Source organism: Erpetoichthys calabaricus, chromosome 2 (assembly GCF_900747795.2).
Source record: "Erpetoichthys calabaricus chromosome 2, fErpCal1.3, whole genome shotgun sequence".
Taxonomy (NCBI): domain Eukaryota; kingdom Metazoa; phylum Chordata; class Cladistia; order Polypteriformes; family Polypteridae; genus Erpetoichthys; species Erpetoichthys calabaricus.
Window position 1 is genome coordinate 150,722,541 of NC_041395.2, and position 25,065 is coordinate 150,747,605.

At 36.5% G+C, this 25,065-nt stretch overlaps 1 protein-coding gene across 1 annotated transcript in view; it reads right to left on the reverse strand.

Moving 5' to 3' along the window:
* LOC114643656 (collagen alpha-5(IV) chain-like) overlaps nucleotides 1-25,065 on the reverse strand; it is a 154,782-nt gene that overhangs the window by 21,684 nt on the left and 108,033 nt on the right. Inside the window, exons 21-30 of the mRNA XM_051922556.1 lie at nucleotides 24,199-24,285; nucleotides 23,862-24,016; nucleotides 17,479-17,551; nucleotides 17,220-17,326; nucleotides 10,335-10,518; nucleotides 9,814-9,891; nucleotides 8,440-8,547; nucleotides 7,979-8,197; nucleotides 6,841-7,002; nucleotides 2,026-2,196 (exon numbers count right to left, since the gene is read on the reverse strand). Of these exons, the coding sequence (XP_051778516.1) occupies nucleotides 2,026-2,196; nucleotides 6,841-7,002; nucleotides 7,979-8,197; nucleotides 8,440-8,547; nucleotides 9,814-9,891; nucleotides 10,335-10,518; nucleotides 17,220-17,326; nucleotides 17,479-17,551; nucleotides 23,862-24,016; nucleotides 24,199-24,285 (1,344 nt within the window). The remainder of the gene's footprint in view (nucleotides 1-2,025; nucleotides 2,197-6,840; nucleotides 7,003-7,978; nucleotides 8,198-8,439; nucleotides 8,548-9,813; nucleotides 9,892-10,334; nucleotides 10,519-17,219; nucleotides 17,327-17,478; nucleotides 17,552-23,861; nucleotides 24,017-24,198; nucleotides 24,286-25,065) is intronic.

The following is a 25,065-nucleotide window of genomic DNA, read 5'->3' on the forward strand; positions in this document are numbered from 1 at the left end:
AGTTAATGTTAATGCTATATGAAGCCTATACTAATGTGCAAAAGAAATTAACATTAATACCACCTAATTATTGTTCAGCAGCTGAAACCTTTGTTTAGTAGGAATTTACTTTCACCCGTTTTTGAACAGCCAGCTAATAAGAGGCCTTTTTATCCATAGAGACTGTATACATTAAATACATACCTTTAGTAAGCATAGAATTGATGTAAAACAGCTACTGGGTTCAACACATATTTGGATTTTAATTTGTTTAATTTGTATGTAAATTATTAAGATATTGTTTACAGCGTTTGAATTAGTTTCTTTATGGCTTCTATGATATAGCGCTGAGAGTTTTTTTATGCCTACTGCAAAATGAGTGTAAACTTCAAACACTGTTTCATCTTTACATAGAAATTTTGGAAAGATTCACTCGATTGCTGCGAGCCAGAAAAGAGCATGTTACTGGTTGGAATGTCGCCGATGGGTTGCCAATTAAACAACCCTGCTATTAAAAGCCCTGAAAACCCTATCAATCAAAAACACTGTATGCCGATATTCTTCTGCCAAGTTCATTTCATGTAGCGTATCTGAACAAAACTGTCTGCTGTAAATCATAGAGCTTAGTTAAAAAATGAAATTAATGACTCTGTTAACATGCCTTTTCTGTCCAACAAATGTTAATTGTATTTCTGATTTTTTTTTTAACTGAAAATGCATTGCACCAACTATGCAGATGTTAGCGTTACTGTAAAATGGGTCTTATTTTAGATTTTTGATTTGGTTTAAAGTTTTGACATGTTTGCACTTCAGCAGTAAGTTCTATTATAAAAATACATTATCTAGAAAGCAAAATATTTCAAATATGAGTTTCTTCAATGCTGTTATTTAGGATGCTATTTCAGGTTTAATCCTATGTCATTTTTTGTTGCAATGCACATGATTTTAGGGATACTTTGACATACTTTTCAGGTGTTCACATAGGTGTCACTTGTCATACTTCTAAAGTACATGGCTCCTGTTTTAGCCATATATATTGTCAATGCCACACATCAGTGTGCCTGTGAGTACCAGGACACAACCTAAGGAGTACCCTATGTCACCTATGCCATGATTCCTCCATATTATTTTTTACTATTTCAGGGTTCTTTATTTTTTAATGTCCTCATCACCGAAAGCCTAAAGCACATAGAAGAGTGCCGCTCTGTTGCTTGGATTGTGCTGTTTCGGGCTGATGCATCCCCCCACCCCATCTCCACTTTAGCTGGCCCTCTGTGTACAAGCAACACTCGTATGCATGAGGTTACTTCTAAAGAGGAGGAGGTATGTTACAGAAAACATTCAGTAAGAAACAAAACATAAATGTCATGACTGCCACATTTAAATTGTGAAAGTTAAAGTGAGGTTGTTGGTTGTTTGAACCAAAGTTGAATCCATTAGGATTATTAATGAATCATTCTGCAAATCCAGCGGTATTAAAGAAATGTTTACTGGTTAACTGCATTTGTAATGTTTTTATATAGTGAAAAATAATACTCTGTAATATTTAATACTTATTTGTTCAGGAACATACTGTACACTATACTTTTGTTTCAAATATAATACGGAAAATTAAAAAATATTATTGGCAACACATGACTTAATTTTAAGGATAGGTCAACTGAGGCATTATTGTTGTGACCAACCAAACACTCTTTCACAATTCTGCACGGCCATAATCCTGTCCTACAAGGAGTTACCACTTACAGCTTGTGCCACAGAAAACATGGAAAAGAATTCAGAGATGTTTGCATTATTTTTACATTAAGTTCAAATGTGATAAATGTGTACTGTCTACCTCATCAATACCAATAATCTGAGTATTTTCTTGGCAATCCTTATTGTTTACTTTTATTTTATCCATTTATTTGACTGTAAAGTGCCAAAAGGGTGAAGATATACAGTGTTCTGTTAGGATCTTAATTCTAAGCTATGGATTTTAGAAGTTGAATGTTGAGACAAGGCATACTAGCAGTTAGTATTTAATTAAACTTTTTCAGTAACTACCTGGTGGTCCTGGTGGACCTGAATAGCCAATGTCTCCTGGGCATCCTGGTTGACCTGGGGAACCTTGTAGACCAGGAATTCCAGGTATCCCTGGAATGCCTTTAAGTCCTTTGATCCTAGGCAGTCCTGGCACACCTGGAAGGCCCACTTCTCCTTTCAAGCCTTTAAAACCTAAAAATAATATCCAAACAAGATTGACAATGTCTAGTTAATACCATCATCAGAGACAGACAGACAGACAGACATAAATTAAATTAAGCGCACAATATAAACTAGCTCTTAATAAAACACACATAGATAATTATGGATTCTTTATGTATTGCATAGAAAAAGAATATAATTAGCCAACTAATCAGCACTTGGGCAGACTTATGGGCAGACTGTCAACTGATTCTTTCTCAAGTGATCTGTTGTATCTACTAGAGGGCAGAAGACAAAGAAAGTTATGAGCTAAATGAGAGGGATAAATTATCATTTTACTTGCTGAACTGATAACACTTCTGTTTAATGGAATGTGGAAAATAAAGCATGGACTTTACAACCCATAAAATAGGGTGAAATTAAGATGACATCTCCCATCTTTATTCTTAAATGTCTATTTATATTTCATTACTACATAGTAATCAACACAGTTAACATCCTTTCAATTAAAGTACTAAACAAATAACCAGTTGTAGTATTTTACTGATCCTCAATTTCCTTAGTTGTCTTAGAAACATTGACTCTGTTTAGCTTTCTTTGTTTTTTATGTTTTTTTTGAGTGAGTGTGTCATTCAAAATCAAGTGTCAGAGGAACTGGCTATGGTATGCATTTTATTTTTAGTTCTGGTTAGTGCCATACCTCTGGTCTTTTTCCATCTGAAATCTATTTTAATTACTTGGGCCTTCTTAGCATTCAAGATTGGGTTGTCTTCCAAAATTTATATTTTCGTTTTACTTTCTTTTTATGTACCACATGAGTAGACATATTTAATTTCGATCATATTTTGCTTGATTCTGTTAATTAAACACCAAAATCCAATTCGGTGTTTAGCGTTATTCAGTCATTCCATGTGAATATAAGAAAAGAGTATGCTTTAAAAAGAACAGTGAGGAGTAGTGCTTTAATATCCTCCACAGTTCTATATTCACAGCACTCAAGATTCAGAAATATTTTTATTATTACATAAGTAAAATTGGTTCACAAAGACTTCCTCCCGATTTGCTCTGACTAATTTTCAGTTATACAACTTTCCCCTGTTGATCAATTGATTTAGAAGCTGCCATTGAGATAACAGAATTTTCTTTTCTCTTAATTGTTAAATAATTCCTTTATATCATTCCCTAGCCAGAAACTCTACCTTGATTTCACTTGTACAAAAAGGAAAAAGTGAATCTTTCCTAATTTCCCTCTCCTCTATGGTAACTTACTCTTAAGTCATTTCTCAGAGTTCACCTGGGTTTCTCTAACGCAGCTCTGTTGTTTTTGTGATGTATACCTGAGGGCATTAATCTAATTAGACGGCCTGCCTAGGCAGACAAGAAACACAAAAGGTAAGGTATTGGGGAGGAACAAAAACATCTAAAACAAAATTAAAAAGGCATTACAATTACATGCAAAAGAAAAAATGTAAACTGTGTTAAGGAATGTCAAAAGTCACAGCATAACTCAGAGAAAAGGCTGAAGAAAAGTTGTGAAACTCAAAAAATGTAATTTATTATTAAGTACAGCTGACATGACGGTAGGTATTCTCATCTAGTGAGCATATCAAGTTGCCAAATATGCAGCAAACACATTTATGTTGCACATCTGGCGTAATGTGCTTTGCAATATAAAGCAAATAATGTGATGTCTTTTTTATTTATTATCAGTCGAAATATAAGATGTGAGACCATGCTACTGAGTTACCTTACTCCTAATGAAACTGAGGTTGGGCACACCCTTAAAGTCTGCTTTAGCTTGCCACCACCTGAATTTAAACTCTGGCCCTATGACCTCAACAGCTGCGTTTCAGAAGAAAATTACATTTACAACTGGTAGTTAGTGAGCTGCTGACAGTTCGCTATCATTTTTCTACACTGAGAAGACTTACACAATCAACATTATAAGAGTATTATGCTATTGGATTTCTAGCAAGCTTGGGAAAAAGTACTGCAGGAATGGGGTGGCATGAAATCAAGGCAGTGCAGAAATACACTGAAATTTATTTGAGAGTGGCACAAAAAAATCCATCCTGTGCCAGTCTTGCTTAACTCAAATTGAGATACAGCAACTTCTTAAATCACTATTTTATTTTTTCTGTACACTGAAGGAATATGGCTTTGAGATGAAAGGATCATAAGAAGACAAAAGTACAGAATGTCACCTTTTATTTCTGGATATTGGGGCACATACTGCATATGGTTTAACATTATTTAATAGCTAGCTGGGTAATTTCATAAGACAAACGGCCGCAGTTATAGTGCCATCAGTTAATCAGACATCTCAGTTATACTATGTAACTAATTAAGTGCTATTCTATATACAATATTTGTATTTTTATTTTTTTAACTGAGGGCTAATGTTATTGACAGCAAATTTGGTGGTTAAGGTTTTAGGCCTGGGAACCTCAGACCGTGAGGTTGTTGGTTCAAATCCTGCTACTGACACTGTGTGCCTGTGCTCCAATTGGAAAAATAAAATAAATGTAACCAATAGTATCTCAGATGTTATAAGTTGCCTTGAATAAAGGCATCAGTCAAATAATAAGCATTAATAATAATATTAGGTCAGTGGGGCTGCTTACTTTTGAACATGCATGTTGAATAAAACATTTCTGCATTGGATCAATTGCTGTTTTTTTTCTACTTTACACAGTGACCTGGCTTTTGTTGATGGTCATTGCAAAAACAAAATTTTACAGTGAAGTTTCTCCCTTAGAGTTTGAAGCACTGGGGTAGGGTGGGAGGAACGTTGGTTTTCAGCTCCGTGACTGGTAGCTTAGGGTCAATAGAGGAGAAAGGATAACCAAGATGACAGCCAGCACACATCTAAGAATGCTGGTAGTCAAAGGCAAAAAACAGTGCTTGGTAACCATTGAGCTTTGCTTCTTCCTTGAGCTTTACTGAACTTTTTCTTTTAACATGATCACATCTCTTTTTTCAGTCCAGGGGACCTAATTTTTAAAATGCACTATGTGTGTTCAAACAATGCACATGAACAAAAATATTAACAAAATTAAAAAGATGATTGTTGACATAAGGAAGGCCCATGCTGTCCACATTGAGGGCTCTTTGGTGGTACTGGTCAAGAGCACCAAACTATTTGGTGTGCACCTAGCAACTGACCTTACTTGCTCAATTAATACCATCTCCACAGCCAAGAAGGCACAGTAGCATCTCCACTTCATTCAGTGGCTGAGAAAGTCAAGCCTAACTCCCTGCATCCTCACCACATTCTACAGGGGTACAATTGAGAGCGTTCTAACCAGCTGCATCACCATCTGGTTGGGAACAGCAGTGTCTCTGACTTCAAGGTCCTACACTGGATTGTATACACAGCAAAAAAGATTATTGTGACCTCTCCACCCTCCATTAAAGACATTTTTATTAAGCGTTGTTTTACATGTTGATATTTTTTGTTCCACTTCTATCTGGTGGTTCTGTAGCATCTGAACCAGTTCAGTCAGGTTCTAAAACAGCTTCTAACCCTTGGCTTTCTGAACTCTGTGCTGCTCCCATACCCTCAGGTCTGCTCCTAGTAGTATATTTATGTGCAGTACATTTGTTACACTTGTTATTACTGTTGTTTTTATTAGCTGTTGTTATTATATATGTATTTATTACTATTTGCTGCAATTCAATGTATTACTATCTATTCATTTACTTATTATTTATTTGTTTATAGTATTCGTTGTCTTATACTTGTCCTGTGTTTATGTTTAGGTTGTACTGTGATCTTGGGGAATGTTATTTCATGCAACTATATGCTGCAATACTGTGTATGGGTAGTATGACAATAAAGTCACTTGACTTGACTTTTCCACTGCATCACCACACTCCACAAACTCCTGACCCTTAACATTTCTCTTACCAGAAATAAAATCCCTGTGAACTCCTTTATAGCCATTAGTATGGGCTCCTAGAAGTCCACTGGCTGAAAACTATGTCAATCAGTCACTTAGATAAAATCAGCTTCAAAGTTCTAACAATTTTAGTATTGCTCTCATCCACATATATCTGTAACCCTTTTACACTGCCACTTAGCAGTAGGAAACATTTTCTTAATCTTTTTCATACTTAAAGCACACATCTAACTTTTTTTTCAATATTTCATCACTTCATACAAATTTTCTGTCATAAAACTTTGCAAACCTTAAATATTCTCCTTAATACCTCTTAAACACCTCACCACAGAATGAAAAACCTAGTTACGGTGCATCATGTCTAGGACCATCACAAAATGGGCTTCACGTAATTTTGACAAAATTAGACTTGATAATTTCTTATAAGCAGGTCGCTCTGCGTAAAAACTTTAATTTGGTAATATTCTACACATATACTGTAGCATTATTTTTGGATATGACCAGATGCCCTTTCTAATAGAACTTCCATTAAACTTTTCATATAATACACCGAGGAGCATTAATTCATATTGCTTTTTTGTCAAAGGCTTTTTGACAATTTAGAGGTTAATATTGCCGTTCTTTAAACCATAATATTTTGCCATGGTTGGAAAGAAACAAGAATAATAAGAATTTAGATTCTTAAATGATATCACATATCACTCTCATATGTCAAATGCAGATGCTATTTTTTTTTGTAAGTAGCTTTAATTAAACTGAAAATGCTACTTACCTGAAAGCCCTTGTGGACCCATATCCCCTTCGAGACCTGGTAATCCTGGTGGTCCGGGATTACAAACTGCTGGTGATTCCCCCTGCAGCCCGAGTGGTCCCATGATTCCTGGATCACCAGGAAGTCCTTTGAAACCTGAAAGACCCTGCTCTCCAGGGACTCCTAAAGCAAAGTAAATATTAGATAGATAGATAGATCTTTATTTGTCCTCGGGGAAAATTTTGCTTTTTACAGAAACTCTTTAAATAACTACATACATAAATATGTAGATAACTAAATAAATATACACACACACTTTGGTCTGAACACACAGAAGAATGACCAAATAGGAAGAAAATTAAAAAGAAAGAAAATTTCAGACTTGGCAGTCGCAGTCAAATTTTGGCATTATGCATTGCCATTGGTGTAAAGGAGCCCCAGTTGCATTTTTTGACACACTTCTGCTGAATAATTTGTTGGCTGAAAGTCCCGAGTGTTAGTGTGTCGGAGAGAGGATGTACAGCAGTATTCATCACAGCACTCAGTTTTGTTTTCATTCTTTCATTTGCTACTACCTCCAGGGGTTCCAGAGTGTGTCCTGTAACTGAGCTTGAACTTTTAATTAGCTTGTTGATTGTTTGTAAAGTATTTTGAAAGTAAATGTAAAGTAATCATAGGACTTCAATATTTAATTGTGCTTCAAGGAGGGCAGAACTACTGTACTAAAAATTATAAACATACCCACACTTGACCGCACGCACAAACACACACAAACAACTAAAAGATGTAGAGTTCTGCAACAGGTTGCCGTGCACCAAAAATGTAACATTCTCAAATGTGCTTAATGCAATGCAGGGTTAAGTCACAGGGTGCCATCACAGTCCACACATGCACACAGTGGGCAGTCTGAAGTCACCAGTCAATCTAACTACCACACAGAAATACAGAGAACACATACACAGTATTAGCCCAATATTAGGATGTGGAATTCAAATCCAGGATGCTGTATCCATGAGGTGGTAGCACTTCCCACTGTGCTGCAGTACCACAAACTAAAAACATGTTATTAGAAATAATACATATTATAAGAAGTAATTTGGTTCATGAAAACACAAACAGCTGTGAATATTATAAAAATAAAATGTTATTTCAAAAGTACCATTGATTCCTGGAATTCCTGGTGCTCCAGTATGTCCTTTGAGGCCATTGAGTCCTGGCAAGCCTTTTTGTCCAGGGCTTCCTGTACTGCCGATGACAGAGTCTCCAGGATGTCCTTTTAGACCAAGTAAACCTGAAAGACCTGGGAGACCTGGGAGACCATCTAATCTTAATCCTTCGGGACCTGTATCACCCTGCTCTCCTGTACTTCCTCGAATACCTTGACAGCAAATATTTGAAATGTTTAATTTTCTATTGAAAAGAAATATATATCTTATAACCCCCCCCCATCAACAATACCTAAAGCATTCACTGAGCATTTTGACCTTGGCTTTTTTCACCATAAAAGAGGAAAATATGCATATAAAAAATATGCATATAGGAAAATATGATAATATTTTCATTTACATATAGTATTTTTTATGTTAAGTTATATGAACATACAATATGCAGCATACATACCAGCAAGTCCAGGTGCACCTGGGAATCCTTGTTCACCCTTTTCTCCTTTTGGGCCATCAAGACCATTGCGACCAGGAAATCCTCGGTCTCCAGTAAAACCCCTTTCCCCTGAAAACAGAAGAGAAGACAACCAACAGTTTTATAAAGTTCTAGTTCAGTGAATGCCCAACACCAATTTACACACATAGAACCTTTAAGGAAATAATAGATGGACATACATTATGAATGATATTTTTTATATACTGAGGTTGCAATATGTTTCTTGAATTTTTTCCTTAATATTGCAGCTTTTATATTTTGCGACTTCCATCTATCCATCAATATTCAATCCCACTTACCCAGTTCAGCAGATGGAAGGCAGAAATCAACAATGAACATGATGCCAGTCCCTTTATAACATTAACTACATTAAATTAATTTCTAACATTGGTAGGATTTTTATTTTTAAGTGGCCATGCTCTTTCACTTCTATAATATTTTGCCTTACGTACATTTGTCATAAATTATTCTTATAGTCTTTAAACTAAAACAGTGGATGAACAGAAGAATATTAAAATGTGAAATGTTGGAAGGAAAACAAAATGTGTTAGGTTCTCGAATGCATTTTAATTTCAGTTGTGCTGTGGCAGTGTGACGTTCACCATATATATCTTTAAGTCAATTCCTTATCAGTACAGGACTGTTTCAAACTTGTGTAGAAAAGAACAAATGACTAGTGTTGTTCTTCGTTTTTTGAAACAAACATACTGCCTACCCTCAGTTACAAAAATAAAAGGCACTGCAGATAATGCTGCTACCTGAAATTAAAATATTAATGGGACAAGAAAGTGAAGGAAGATAAAAATGGCTTTCATTATAATTACCTACATTTTAACAATGTGTTAGCTATTAGCCTTTTGGTGAAAAAAATGGCTATCTAGAGAAATTCAACTGAAATGTCAGTGCATCACAGTCTCACATAACTAAGCAATGTGGTTTGGACCATGCTCTATAAGAGAGGACTTGCTGTAATGGTTACCACATGTTCTGACTACATGCAGGTTGTGACTGATACTCTGAATGAACATGTTACACCTAAGGTTCTTAATCGTGTAAAAGGGAGCTGGGAGCTGTAGTGAAACAGTCATCTTTTCCAGCCTGAATATCAAACCCTGTCACCAACAAGGTATATGGAAATTTGTCCCATTAGTTTGGGAGTAACATAAAAAAATGATACGCATGCTCAGTAGACATGTTAAATCAGTTAGTTTACATCATCATGCATTTGTCCTCAGTCTTTACTATACCTTCACAAAAACCATCCCACTTTTGAATGCTGTGGTAGTATAAACAGTTAAGGTCTAAAATCTGAAATAAAACACTTTCCGATATTACCTGGGACTCCTTGAAATCCTTTTGGACCTGGTACCCCTGTCATATCTGAAGGTGGGCAAGGTGAAACAGGCTCATCTCCTGTTTTAATTGACAAAATACCAACGAAGTCATTGTATCTTGATTGCTAATTATTAATTACAGAGAATTATGTTAAACTTTTATTTTTTAATGGTATTATTGGGTATTTACCAAACTATATATACACATCTGTTATATTTGCAATATTTACCCATTTCACTCACATTTTACAGGATATTTGTGTTTTGTAGCATATTACAAAATATACTGTATGTTGCTACCCCAAAGCCCTAAACAGGTTATAGAAATGTATCACAGCAGCTTGCTATTTACTGCCTTCACGTCCTGCAATAGCTGAACATAGGTCTACTATAAATAGTACATCCAGAAATAATAACTATAAAATTAAAAAAAAAAACATAGTGCTTGTGAACTTTGTAGTACACTGTACATTACCTGAAACTGAGCTCCACCAAATATAGAATACTGACAGTATCACTTACCTTTCTGTCCTTTATTGCCTAGGGCACCAGTGATACCTGGTGGACCTGGATCTCCTGGAAAGCCTCGTTTTCCAATGGGGCCAGCAATTCCAGGTCCAGCAGGGCCTCGGAAACCTGTTGGACCTGGTTGGCCTTCTGAACCTGATAATCCCTTTTCTCCTTTCATACTAGGACCCCTTTCTCCCTATAATGAAAAATTAACAATATGCTATTTTTAAAACAAGAGTCAAATATATTTGATATACCATCCCAACCTTATGACACTTACATTTGTGATTATGCTATCTAAAGAGAAACAAAAGCAAGTCTAGATGAACTAGACCAGGAGAAGAAAGGAAATTTAAAGGGTACCAAAAAAAGAACCTCAAAAGGCAAATAAAAGTAATTACCATAAACTTTAACAAAATAAAAATCCTCTCATGAAGATCTTTAATATGGAGTCATTGGTGGCATCCAATCCCACATTGAACAGACTCGATTTAACACCAAGAATGTTGTCTCTCCTCTCTCAACTGCATAGATTTAAGGAGCACTGAGGTACACAAACCATGAAACTGTGCCAAAGTCACAATCCTAAGACTGAAGGATGAAAACCTATTTTTTACAGGATTACATTGTTTACCTTAATTCATTAATTATTTTTAAATGAAAAATCAGGGTCACAGAAAATGCAAATCTTTTATTTTTAAATGTCTTTTTCATTTTTCCAAATGCTTATAATGCATATCAGAACTTATCAAGGGAAAAAAACTATGACTAGCATCGAAAGACTATTTGATAAAGTTGCTTTTTATTTTGTCTTATATGGCAGTGTTGTGTACATTCCAAAGATAGCACCTTCAGACTACAGTTCCCGGAAACTGGATGGACAAGCTAGGAAGTGAAGAATTTACGTTTGGCCTAGAACAGGGTTCATCCAATAGGTCTGACCTCACACATTTCCTCACTCACTCCTGGACTCTCTAATTCAATCACCCTGTCATTCAAACACACTTTAGAACACACTTTAGATCAGTTCAAACTTCTCAAATTTGTATCTATGCAAGATAAGGGATCATGGAGAATATGTTTCACTGACTTCATTATGGCATTATGATATAACAAATAGCACATTTAATCATATACATTTTTTTTATGAAAAATGTACCCAATCATATAACTTTTACTGATTAACTAGGATGTTATTTTGGTTAAAATGAAACCATTGCAACTACCTAAGTGAAAGTTTACTTTTACTTTAAGTTCCAATATACAATGCAGTCACAATAAATACTAAAATCCAGTATTCTAAAATCAAATTCTTTATTTAATGAATTGATATTTCATGATACTGTTAATAACCATTATTCAAACATTCATCTTCCTTAACAGGTGCAATGCATTGTAACAGCCTGAGGGATGGTGGAGGAAGAAATGACACACAGACACAAACAACAAGAGTTAATAGCTCTTGGATTAACCACTTAGCCTTTATCTGTGGGGACTCAGCCTTGTGTAACACCTGGTGAGTACTTACAAAGTCCTCTTAATAAGCTCTCCTCACCATACTGTTCATCTTTGCATTCTTTATTTTAGCCCAACCTACTTTACTGTTTACTGTCTTGGAATGAGAGAGTGTATTTCTCTCTATTATAAAAAAAAATCTTGGGAGGGAGACGAGACGTGATCTTCATGGAAGACAATTTGACGTCATGCGAGACAAGGCAGTGAGACAACATTTAAAACAAGTTCACGGACATCTAACCTAGCAGTTGTTGGAAAGCTTTTGGCAGACACACTTCATGTGTTCCCAGCTCTTAAAACAACGACAAGCAACAAGCAGAACACGCAGCTCGCCAGCAGCAGCAAGCCAGCAGATGATCCAACGGCTTCTCCTTAGCGTGTGTTCAGCCCCCCCTTTTAGCGTGTGTTCAGCCGCACCCCCTTCACAATGCGAGCAGCGTTATACATCCTGCGAGAAAGAGATTTAACCACGCCTGTTTAAAACAAAAGTTTTAAAGTAAAAGTGAAAATAATGCATATGTAACAATTCCCATGAAAATAACTATCTCTTTAAATTGTATATCCAGTAAACCAAACCCGAGGGTGGGCAAGCAAAGCGAGCAGGGGGCAGAGCCCCCTAGTTTTTATGAAAGGAATCAGGGATCATAATGTAGTTGGGAGTTCAGGCCTTGGGTCGTTACCAGTGAATGCAAGCTGATCATCAAGTTCAAAATGCAAGGAAAATATCAGAAGTCTATAGAAACAAAGCAATTTGAACACTGTGAATTCTTTTAACAAAAATTAGATTTGTGCACTAATACTGTTTTTTATCCAAAATTGAGGTACTAAAGGGAGGTGGGCAATGCTTTTTATATGGTTTTTCTGTTGAACTAGGGTAGTTCTGGCAACATCTCCAAAACTTGTGGCATTCACAATGAAACAAATATGGGGTGGTAGCAAGATGGCAAATATTTTGTACCTTTTAATTTCACCATAAACGTAAAAACTGATGTTATTTTCGATTTTGATTAGGTTCCTAATTGGATGCAAACATGTTGAAAATCCGTGCAGAAAAAGGTACAAAAATTAATAAAGTTGGCTAATCATACCACCGTTCAGCACAGCTCCCTTTATGCTGCCAAAACAGACAAGGCCTTACCCCTTGCACATTCTCACCTGCGTATTTCTTTACCATTCACCCCTGCAACATTACTGATAAATTTTAAATAAACTTGGTATATATGGAATAACCACAATTATCATAAAATTAAGCTCAATTAACTTACTACACAAACAACATAGACTGAAAACAAAATTAAAATTATAAACACAAATACACGAACGTTAAGAAATTACTACAAAAGACTCTTCTAAAACTGCAATCCCTGCTGTTTTATTATTTACCACAGAATTGAAATATAGAATAAAGTCTGCGTAAATTCTGTGTATGCACATTTATGCGGCATTGATTTCAAAAGAAACCTTGCCTGAATTTGACTACTCATTTATTTCAGATCTTCAGGTTTGTTCATCACCTAGTTCATTTTTCATTTGTCCTTTTTAGGGCAAGCTTTTATTCACCCCAAAGCACAAAATTTTGGTTGCTACAGTGGTGTGAAAAACTATTTGCCCCCTTCCTGATTTCTTATTCTTTTGCATGTTTGTCACACAAAATGTTTCTGATCATCAAACACATTTAACCATTAGTCAAATACAACACAAGTAAACACAAAATGCAGTTTTTAAATGATGGTTTTTATTATTTAGGGAGAAAAAAAATCCAAACCTACATGGCCCTGTGTGAAAAAGTAATTGCCCCCTTGTTAAAAAATAACCTAACTGTGGTGTATCACACCTGAGTTCAATTTCCGTAGCCACCCCCAGGCCTGATTACTGCCACACCCTGTTTCAATCAAGAAATCACTTAAATAGGAGCTGCCTGACACAGAGAAGTAGACCAAAAGCACCTCAAAAGCTAGACATCATGCCAAGATCCAAAGAAATTCAGGAACAAATGAGAACAGAAGTAATTGAGATCTATCAGTCTGGTAAAGGTTATAAAGCCATTTCTAAAGCTTTGGGACTCCAGCGAACCACAGTGAGAGCCATTATCCACAAATGGCAAAAACATGGAACAGTGGTGAACCTTCCCAGGAGTGGCTGGCCGACCAAAATTACCACAAGAGCGCAGAGACGACTCATCCGAGAGGTCACAAAAGACCCCAGGACAACGTCTAAAGAACTGCAGGCCTCACTTGCCTCAATTAAGGTCAGTGTTCACGACTCCACCATAAGAGAGAGACTGGGCAAAAACGGCCTGCATGGCAGATTTCCAAGACGCAAACCACTGTTAAGCAAAAAGAACATTAGGGCTCGTCTCAATTTTGCTAAGAAACATCTCAATGATTGCCAAGACTTTTGGGAAAATACCTTGTGGACTGATGAGTCAAAAGTTGAACTTTTTGGAAGGCAAATGTCCCGTTACATCTGGCGTAAAAGGAACACAGCATTTCAGAAAAAGAACATCATACCAACAGTAAAATATGGTGGTGGTAGTGTGATGGTCTGGGGTTGTTTTGCTGCTTCAGGACCTGGAAGGCTTGCTGTGATAGATGGAACCATGAATTCTACTGTCTACCAAAAAATCCTGAAGGAGAATGTCCGGCCATCTGTTCGTCAACTCAAGCTGAAGCGATCTTGGGTGCTGCAACAGGTCAATGACCCAAAACACACCAGCAAATCCACCTCTGAATGGCTGAAGAAAAACTAAATGAAGACTTTGGAGTGGCCTAGTCAAAGTCCTGACCTGAATCCAATTGAGATGCTATGGCATGACCTTAAAAAGGCGGTTCATGCTAGAAAACCCTCAAATAAAGCTGAATTACAACAATTTTGCAAAGATGAGTGGGCCAAAATTCCTCCAGAGCGCTGTAAAAGACTCATTGCAAGTCATCGCAAATGCTTGATTGCAGTTATTGCTGCTAAGGGTGGCCCAACCAGTTATTAGGTTCAGGGGGCAATTACTTTTTCACACAGGGCCATGTAGGTTTGGATTTTTTTTTCTCCCTAAATAATAAAAACCACCGTTTACAAACTGCATTTTGTGTTTACTTGTGTTATATTTGACTAATGGTTAAATGTGTTTGATGATCAGAAACATTTTGTGTGACAAACATGCAAAAGAATAAGAAATCAGAAAGGGGGCAAATAGTTTTTCACACCACTGTATTTGTATCTCTTTCTTTCAGAAGGTATACATTTCTTTCACATCATATCTTTATAAGATAAAAGTGATATTATTCTTAATTGAGGGCATTTTAGTTGCTCTGCTTTGTCAGTGCTTACATTGCATTTTCTCTTTTAAGGCAATGCTAAACTACATATGTTAACCGTTCTGTTTAACCATCTTCCCAACCTCTGCTTGTCTAACAGAGGCATCACTGTGGCATGCAACTTACTGTCTTTACTCTTTTTTTCCATCATGGTTACACATAATGCTATGCATCACAACATATTGTACAGCAGAATGAAACAGGAAACAGAAGCAAATATGTCACTGTATAAATATGGCACAGCATATCTTGTAATATTTATTAATATGTAATTTAAACAGTGTTCCACTATTAAAAAAGAGCAGCACTAGTAGTTGTAGAATGATTGTCACATGCAAACAATCCCGTGAACTTAAATTGCATAAGTGTCTACTGAACATTTGTGGCTGTGTAATAGTTTTCCCTGTAGGTTAGGCATTTCAAGTGCTAAAAACAATATCTGAGGTCAGCATGCCATAGATTTTTGCGGTATTGACATTTCCCTGCTAATGATTTACCTTTAAGAAAAAATCATTATTACTATATTACCAAAAAGAAAATAACAGCCACAGAGTGTTCAGTAAAGCTTCATTAAACAATTTCAGTTGTTTGTAATGTAGTATAAACAATTTTGAACCAGGCCTTTTTATTCACTTGTTACTTTTCTTAAACATTTCCATAGCACTGTATAAGTTAAATACCATAAAAAACCTCAGCAAAATGAAATACCATGAATAAGACTAAATAGAACGATTGACTGTTAAATCAAATTAAACAACCTTAGTTTAGACTAATATATAGTCACTTTAGTACAAAACAAAAAGCTTAAAGCAAGACTTATTTGAGTTAAATGGAGTTAGGTGTCCAAGTCAAAACTAATAATCGTATAAATCAGCGTTTTTCCCATATGTGTCTTCATGACCGAACAATTTAGTCCCCTGTGGTATATTGTGCTTGATCCCCTTTTGTTAATTGAGCACAGTTGTCGGAGACATGTCCCCTTTGACAAACGGAATGAAGTCATCAGAGCATGCTGATCCCCTTACTGAGCTGGATGTGATCGTCAGAGTGGTGACGTCCTGCAGCCCACTACCATTATAAACAAGAGCAACTCACAACCTAATGGAGGCAGGCCGCAACCTAATGGTTGAGAAACACTGATGTAAAAGCATATGTATGGGTGACTCTTAGACACCATTTTAATCTGTAAGGCCATGTACTGTATTTTTACATTTATAAAAAATGCTTCACTTAAGAACATAACTTTCCTTGGCAAATTGATGTATAAATAAGACTGTAAAAAATAACTTTCATTTGAAAAATAGCAAACTTACCCATTAATACAATTAAAGCAACACACAATACTATTACTAAATTATGTATTTTTTAAATAGCCCATAATGTATTTATATTCCAAATAAAATTAAATAGTACCTTCCCATCCTCCTACTCTAGTAATAGTAATATGGGTGCTATCTTCACTTAACAAATCATCTATATAAGGAAAACTAATTATAACAAGACGTTAACTGTGATACCTGTTAATTTCTTGTTATAATTAAGTTTCTTATATACAGTAGATGATTTGTTAAGTCAAGATAGCACCCATATTACTATTACTAGAGTAGGAGGATGGGAAGGTACTAGACTTAAATCATCTATATAAGGAAAACTAAATTATAACAAGAAGTTAACTGTGATACCTGTTAAAAGTTATGCTCAATGTTAGTCTAAAAAGGCTCACTGCACGTATTTTTTGCAGCTAATGTCTTCAATTTTAGTTTCACATTCATCATGTTATCATCCCCAGATCTTTCATACATAAGTATTTGCATATTTACATAAATCCGTGACTCTCAGCCAAATTTTCTTGAAATGTTCATATACTGCACATATAGTGTATAGCTAAAACTAATAGTGTCTTAATTATCTTGACAGGAAAACTTCCATATTTCACCAATGTTTATCCCAAATTCCATGTTGTGCTTCATTTTTAAGACATATATTTGTACATAAAGTACATTTATATTTTATATATACAAGAATAACAATTCAAGTACAGAAAATGTCTATCAATATTCAAAGAACTTACGGTTTCTCCTGGTTTTCCCATCAGTCCATTGAGACCATCAAGACCAGGTCTTCCTTGTACACCTCCAAATCCAACAAACCCTGGATCTCCCTTCACTCCTTTGTCACCTAAAAAGAACAAAAATGCATAGAAATGAAATGTATAGTACTTTAGTCAAGAAGCCTGTTTGGAAGCCAATACCACAAAAGAATAATCTCATTAACATATTTAAAAGAATATACATCATAAACCATGTATTTAAAAAAAATCACAAAATTACCTTTAATGTCCATCATGGTCATAGTGCCTTTCATTCCCTTTTGACCTGGTTCTCCTGGTATCCCTGGCATACCCTAAAATCAAACAATTTTATGAGTTTGAAAATGCTAAATCTTTTGGCAGTACATTTCAAGGGTATAGTTACATGCAGCGGACATCCTGATCTTAAATTATTATGTCAACATATTAGATCTAATTCACTATCCTGTGCAATTATTTCCAATTCTGGAGAGAGGGGAAATTAAATTTAATTTGCTGAATGTGTCACAAAGTAAATTGAGTGTATTGTTTGTTACCTAATGTTTCTCTCTTCATAAGCCTTTTGATATACATACTAAATATTCTTCTTCGACACCATAGTATCTTTATTGTTAATACCAAGAAATGTTTTCCCATGTTACATTGTCTGGGTTGATATCAATTGCAAGTTAAGGGAAAATGACAGACAAATAAAGCATCTTCATCGTTGTAGACCTAAAAGTGTTGTGAGGCAGTATTAACTGTTTAATTCAATCATCAATCTTTCATTTTCCATACTGTCTTTAATTTACCAATAAAGAATAATCAAATGTTCCAACTACAGAGGGATCACACTCCTCAGCCTCCCTGGAAAAGTTTATTCAGGGGTCCTGGAGAGGAGGGTCCGTGTACGATCGGTGCCAGAGCTTGGTCCGCATTGCCGGCAGTAAGTCGAACCCGTTTCCAGTGAGAGTTGGACTCCGCCAGGGCTGCCCTTTGTCACCGATTCTGTTCATAACTTTTATGGACAGAATTTCTAGGCGCAGCCAGGGCGTTGAGGGGGTCCGGTTTGGTGGGCTCAGGATTGGGTCACTGCTTTTTGCAGATGATGTTGTCCTGTTTGCTTCATCAGGCCGTGATCTTCAGCTCTCTCTGGATCGGTTCGCAGCCGAGTGTGAAGCGGCTGGAATGAGAATCAGCACCTCCAAATCCGAGACCATGGTCCTCAGCCGGAAAAGGGTGGAGTGCCCTCTCAGGGTTGGTAGCGAGATCCTGCTTCAAGTGGAGGAGTTCAAGTATCTCGGGATCTTGTTCACGAGTGAGGGAAGAATGGAGCGTGAGATCGACAGGCGGATCGGTGCGGCATCCGCAGTAATGCGGGCGCTGCATCGGTCTGTCGTGGTGAAAAAGGAGCTGAGCCGCAAGGCGAAGCTCTCAATTTACCAGTCGATCTATGTTCCTACCCTCACCTATGGTCATGAACTATGGGTAGTGACCGAAAGAACGAGATCGCGAATACAAGCGGCTGAAATGAGTTTCCTCCGCAGGGTGTCTGGGCTTTCCCTTAAAGATAGGGTGAGAAGCTCAGTCATCCGGGAGGGGCTCAGAGTAGAGCCGCTGCTCCTCCGCATCGAGAGGAGTCAGATGAGGTGGCTCGGGCATCTGATCAGGATGCCTCCTGGACGCCTCCCTGGTGAGGTGTTCCGGGCACGTCCAACCGGGAGGCGGCCCCGGGGAAGACCCAGGACACGCTGGAGGGACTATGTCTCTCGACTGGCCTGGGAACGCCTTGGGATTCTCCCGGAAGAGCTAGAAGAAGTGGCCGGGGAGAGGGAAGTCTGGGCATCTCTGCTCAAGCTGCTGCCCCCGCGACCCGACCTCGGATAAGCGGGAGACAATGGATGGATGGATGGATGGAATAATCAAATGGTGAAAGCTTTAGATGTGTCTGTAAATTAAAGTGGCTTTTATAACCATTTATGTTTCATTAAAATTTATGCAGAAAGTCAAATGCTTAGAAATACAGATCAGTATGTTATAGCCTTTCCAGATAATAGGCATTTTTTGCCAAATAGCTGGAAGATAGGCTCAAAAGGTAACCAGACATAATGTTACAGAGTGAACAATGATAACTCAATAGATGTTTGTGCTTTGACTAATAAGACTTATTTTTTTTGTTTCAGTGATTAGAATTAATGCCAAAGGCCATTGCAGCCATCAGCACTGTAAAAGCTGTGGTAGTCTGCTTTTCCCCTATTTCTGTAAGATGCTTTTTAGCTAAACTGGAGTCTCCAGTTTGGTCCAGTGTTAAAGAGTTGGGAGTGTGTGAGAGAGTGTCCACTGTGATGGAGGGGCACCACATTCCTGCTGTTATACCAATATGGCCATGGTAGGATTTGGCTCCATGTCACTATCTATTCAACTAATCAAATTAAGAAAATGAATGGATTGATTGAGGAATGAGTGTGACTTCTGTCAATCTTTCATATTTAGTGAGGTAGAAAATGAAAAAAAAAAAAAAACCCACTAGTTATAACTTTGCAAAATATTTTATTACAGGAAATGAAGTTTTTCCTAATGTGAGTGTATTAATTTTACTTGTATGTAAATAGAAATTTGATGATGGGGTTAAAAATTCACAATCAAGTTATGTTCAAAACATTTAGGAAAGCTAATTTTAGCATGGTGTCTATATAAGTGTCTTGAAACTCGAAACTGATTTTCATGTCTTAAAACTAAAATTTTCGCTGGAACATTAGGTGTTTTTTGCATTGTGTAGACTTCCTGGATGACTACATACCAGGAATTCTACAACAATAACTAGCAAAAACTGACCGATTTTTTTTCAAACAAGTCGAAATGTTTGCCTTGTTACAGATTCCAGTTTGGTCTCATATTTATCCCCATATCCTTTTAAAACAGTTTATCATATGATCAATGATAACTGCCATAGAAATTGTTGTAATTTAACTGGGAATACTAGAGTCTGCTCCATTTAGTAATGGGACCAGTCCTACTTCCATGCAAAATTACTGTACATATAGTTTTTGAGATACAAAATTATTTACATATACATTTGTATGCATGCACCAGGGTTGGATTCAATTCAGGATTGAAGTCAACAATTCCAGTACAAACAAGGAAATGGAATTCAACAACAACTACAGAAAACTGAACTGGAAATAAATTAGAGTTTCAGGAAGTGGAATTAATTTTATTGAAATTCGGGCAAAATGCATTTATTGCTGTTTCTGAGCATTTATTTGGGATTACATGTAGAGACATACATGTGAACTTTATTTATTGTGCCTTAACAAATATCAAGTAATGTATGAAAAACAGCTGATGAAATATAAATAAAGAAAACTGGGAACTGTACATTAACAATTGATAAATGATGAGTGCCACTGGCCATAAGCACTCTATCTGAATATACTGTTAATACCAGTATAAGATTACCAGTTCAATCTGATAAATGCAACCACATGATATATGTCTCAAACCACAAATTAATGAATCATGTTCATTCATGTATTTCATTCACATATATTCACTTTTTACTACATTGAATAATCATTATTTGCTGAAATCTGGCATCACTAAGATTGCATCTCTCAGGCCTAAATATCTTGCCAGCAATACTGAAAACACATTCCACAGGAGCAGATGAGACAGGAATAGCTAGATACTGACATGCAATTTGAGCCAAATAGGGGAACCGGTTCTGGTTGTCCTTCCACTACAGGAGAGGATCAAACTCTGCAGCCAAGCACGCTAGCCTTGAGTAACTTGGTACCTCCACAGATGCTGGAAACTCTGTAGATGTGCATGGGACTTCAGTGTGCTTAAATGCAAAATGTTTTGTTCTCTTTTTTGGTGGTGAAAAGCAGTCCTTTGTAGTTGCTACTTTTGGTGAAGAGTGTGAAAGGACCTTCATTGTTAGAGTTTCTTTGATGTTTTGTCTTTCTCCACCCATGCACCAGTCAAGTTTAAATCTTGGACCCAGGGTTGCAGCCAATTGAAACCACCCTATATTTTCAAACTGAGGCAGAAATGTGAGAGAGTGTCTACTGTGATGGAGGGGAACCACATTCCTGCTGTGATACCAATATGCCATGATAGTGAAATGGAGCCAAATCCTATCTATTCAACTAATCAAATGAAGAAAATTAATGGATTGATTGAGGAATGAGTGTGACTTCTGTCATTCTTTCGTATTTAGTGAGGTAGAAAATGGAAAAAAATGGGGAAAAAAAAAAATCAAGGAATGTATGGTTGTGACCATTTCACTGCGTTTCATTGTTGCTGCAGTATAGCAAAGACCCCTGACATTACATAATGGCAACTGAAAAGGCACATTTCTGGGACTGAGCATTGTATGAGAAAAGATGAGAAAGTGGAATACAAGTGCCACGCATCTTCATTGATATTACTTATTGATTGTATTGTGTCTTCTTGTCCCATGCACAATTTTACACATGTAATTAAATAAACAGAAGCATTTTTGTCTTAAATTCATAAATAACTAAACCTCCACATTTATTAGCAATACATAAAATCCTGTGTGCATGATTCTTGTGTAGAAGTGTCATTCGTACTGTATGTAAGTGTTTTTAAACTGCTTGGTCCACAACCTGTACAAGTATTCACTTAAAGATGCAGTTTAAAGTTATATATAGCTTGGTTGGATCCATGAACAGGGAAACCATAATGCTTATAGACTGCTTTGTAGTTGTAGGAGTTGGTTCACCAAAATGATCCTTCACAAAGGTCTTCCCAGCAATTTCAGATTACTCAGCCATTTTCAGTTTAATAGGGATTCCAAATCTGTGTGCTAATATTGCAATCCAGAGATCATACACAAATCAGATCCTCAAAGCAGTCCAAGATCATACACAAAAAAGCAATCAAAAGTCAATCAAAATCTTTCCAATCAAACTCACAGAAAATCCCCAATCTTACTCCTTCAACATGGGCCCTAATTGGATTTCACTTCTACTCATAGGTTATGAACCTTCACCATGCATGGAATTCTCTGAAACATTGTTTTAATCTAATTTAAGAAAATATTGTTAGGGAAATTAATGTCCAGTGTGACACATGCAAATTAGACAATCAGATTTCATATTTTACTTTTATTTTTAGTTTAAATTAACATGCATAATGTATACAACATTAATTACTCCTGTATTTCTTTTTTATGTTTGTGATTTATGTGATTCATAATATTTAATGGACTGTAGGCTATTTATTTATAAATTATCTTAGAAAGTGGAATTTCATGGAATTTATTTGAATTCAGTTGTTTCCTGACATTCAAATTCCATCTCCCTTGAGGTACATGGAAGTGAATTGGAATTTTAGTTGCATTCTCAATTCAATTCATGAATGGTCCTAACCCTAGCACACACACACACACACACACACACACACACACACACACACAAAGAAATTATAATTGATAGCCAGCAGCTTGTTTGCCCTACCGGAACATATCTTGGTGGATGAAAAAAGAAAAATGAACACACAGAAGCACACACACACCACACAATAAATCTGTAAATGTCGATGTGCACAGAAGTATTAGGCCACCCCTATCTATGCAGCTTGTTCACTTCATTTGACCCAATGTGTTTAGCTTCATAAGGAATATTATTTAAGTTGTTAATTTTATTCAATTTTCTGTTAATTTTACTTTACATGTATCTGTGTACATAATAAATATTATATAAATGAATGCTCTTGATTCTGTATTATTGCAGAGTACAATCAGTTGTTTTCTATTGTAAAATCTTCCATCAAGTGATTTCCTGTGGTATCACAAAATTGAAATTTACATGGGAGTACTCAATGAACCATTCAGTTTAGATTTTTTTTTATGTGTATATACAGTATATATATATTATATATGTATATTGTGGCGGAGGCTGGGGGCTGTGTCCAGCCGGGATGCCGAGAAGGACCAGGAGAGGGACTATGCCTCCCCCGGACCACAAGAGGGCAGCTGCCCTGGTTTATGTGGGGGCCACAGGAATTCAGCATGGAAGCTCAACCCTATAGGGGCCCGTGCCCACCTCCAGGTGGTGCCCTGAAGACTGTGAAGCCCTGGACATCAGCACTTCCACCACATCCAGAGGTGCTGGCGGAAGTATTACCAGGGACACCCGGAGTAAGGAAGTGCAGCAGGAAGCTCATCAGGAGGCACCTGGCGCACGTCTGGGTGGGGATAAAAGGGGCCACCTCACTCAATCAGCTAGAGTCGGGTAGAAGAGGACGAAGCTCGGAGGAGAGGAGTGGAGGTGGTGAAGGAAGACAGGACTTTGAAGAGGCCCAGACTGAGGGTGTGTGGTGCAGGGGCACTGGGTTGTGTGCAGGACTGAATTATTGTAAATATTGTAAATAAACGTGTGGTGGGTTTGGACATTGGTGTCTGCTTGTCTGTGTTGAGGCTGGTCTCCACAATATATATATATAATTTATATTCTTTTATAGTAAAACACTGTTAAATTACAACACAGAACAAAACGATTTTTTACATTCATTATACCATATTAGTCCTCAACACTATTCAACCATTCACAGCTTATCTTCAGAAATCAATAACAAAAATACTGATTTCGTGTCATCAGAAGCAGAAAAACTTACTTTTGGTCCTATCAATCCTATTGGCCCAGGATTACCAGGGTCTCCAGTTTCACCCTGTGATCCATATCTTCCTGGAAAACCTTTCTCACCAGGAAATCCGGGAGATCCTTTCATCATATCCATTGACATATTAAAAAAACAGTCACCAGGAATACCTTCAGAAAAGTATACTGTTATTAGATAATAGTGTAACTAATAAACCTTAAACTATAAGCCCAAAGCAGAAATAAAAAAATAAAATGTATGCAATAATTGTGAAATTGTCATTCTTTTTCTCTTTTCTTTGAAATACTGTATACTAAATACATCATTCACATGCTACTTTCCACTCACATACCTTTATAACCTTTTACTCCAATGAAGCCAGGAGGGCCTCTCTTTCCCTTTTCTCCTGTTCCTCCCAAAGGTCCAAAGACGCAAACCTCTTAAAAGAGCATTAAGATACGAAAAACTGGCATTACATGCATTGGATAATATACATTCTCTTCAAAAATTAATATGAACACTGAGAACAGACATATTAGAAGAAATACTATCAATATCTGGTTTCATTTATTTTATATTATGAGACCAACTACAGTTCAGCTTTAATTTTGGTTTAGACTAACAGTCTAGGTGTGAAGCATTATTACAAACAACCAAAAATGTAACTGTAAAAGTGTATCCATAAACATTACTTGTATGTTATTACGAGAATTTCACACGAGAATTTTGAGTAGAGACCTGAAACATATAAAGGCTTCAACTTCAACTGCTTTTTTTCTTTATGGCAACTGTTAATGTTAGTAACGCCAAGTCATGTTTTCACAGTTACACCACCATTGTGACCAAAATCTACTCATTTTGTCCAATAAAGGCCCACATTACGCTAAAGCCTAATAATTCTAAAATCATCATGGTGCATGACTATTATAAGGCACACTCAAGGGCAGAATTATGAATCACTCACACCAAGCTGATTTAGGTTTACCAGTCCTAGTGGACTGTTAAATATTGTGTGCAATTCTTTAACAAACTTTAATAATCAGGAAGCAAGAAAATATCACTGTATGTATCTTCATACTTAAAAAAAATAGTGACTTTAATTTTATAGTATGAATCAATGAGACTTACCGATTGTGACTGAAAAAGGCAAGATGACATAATCAAGTGTCCAGCAATATTAAAAAAAGAAAAAAAAAAAGAAAATATTATGCCCTAATAG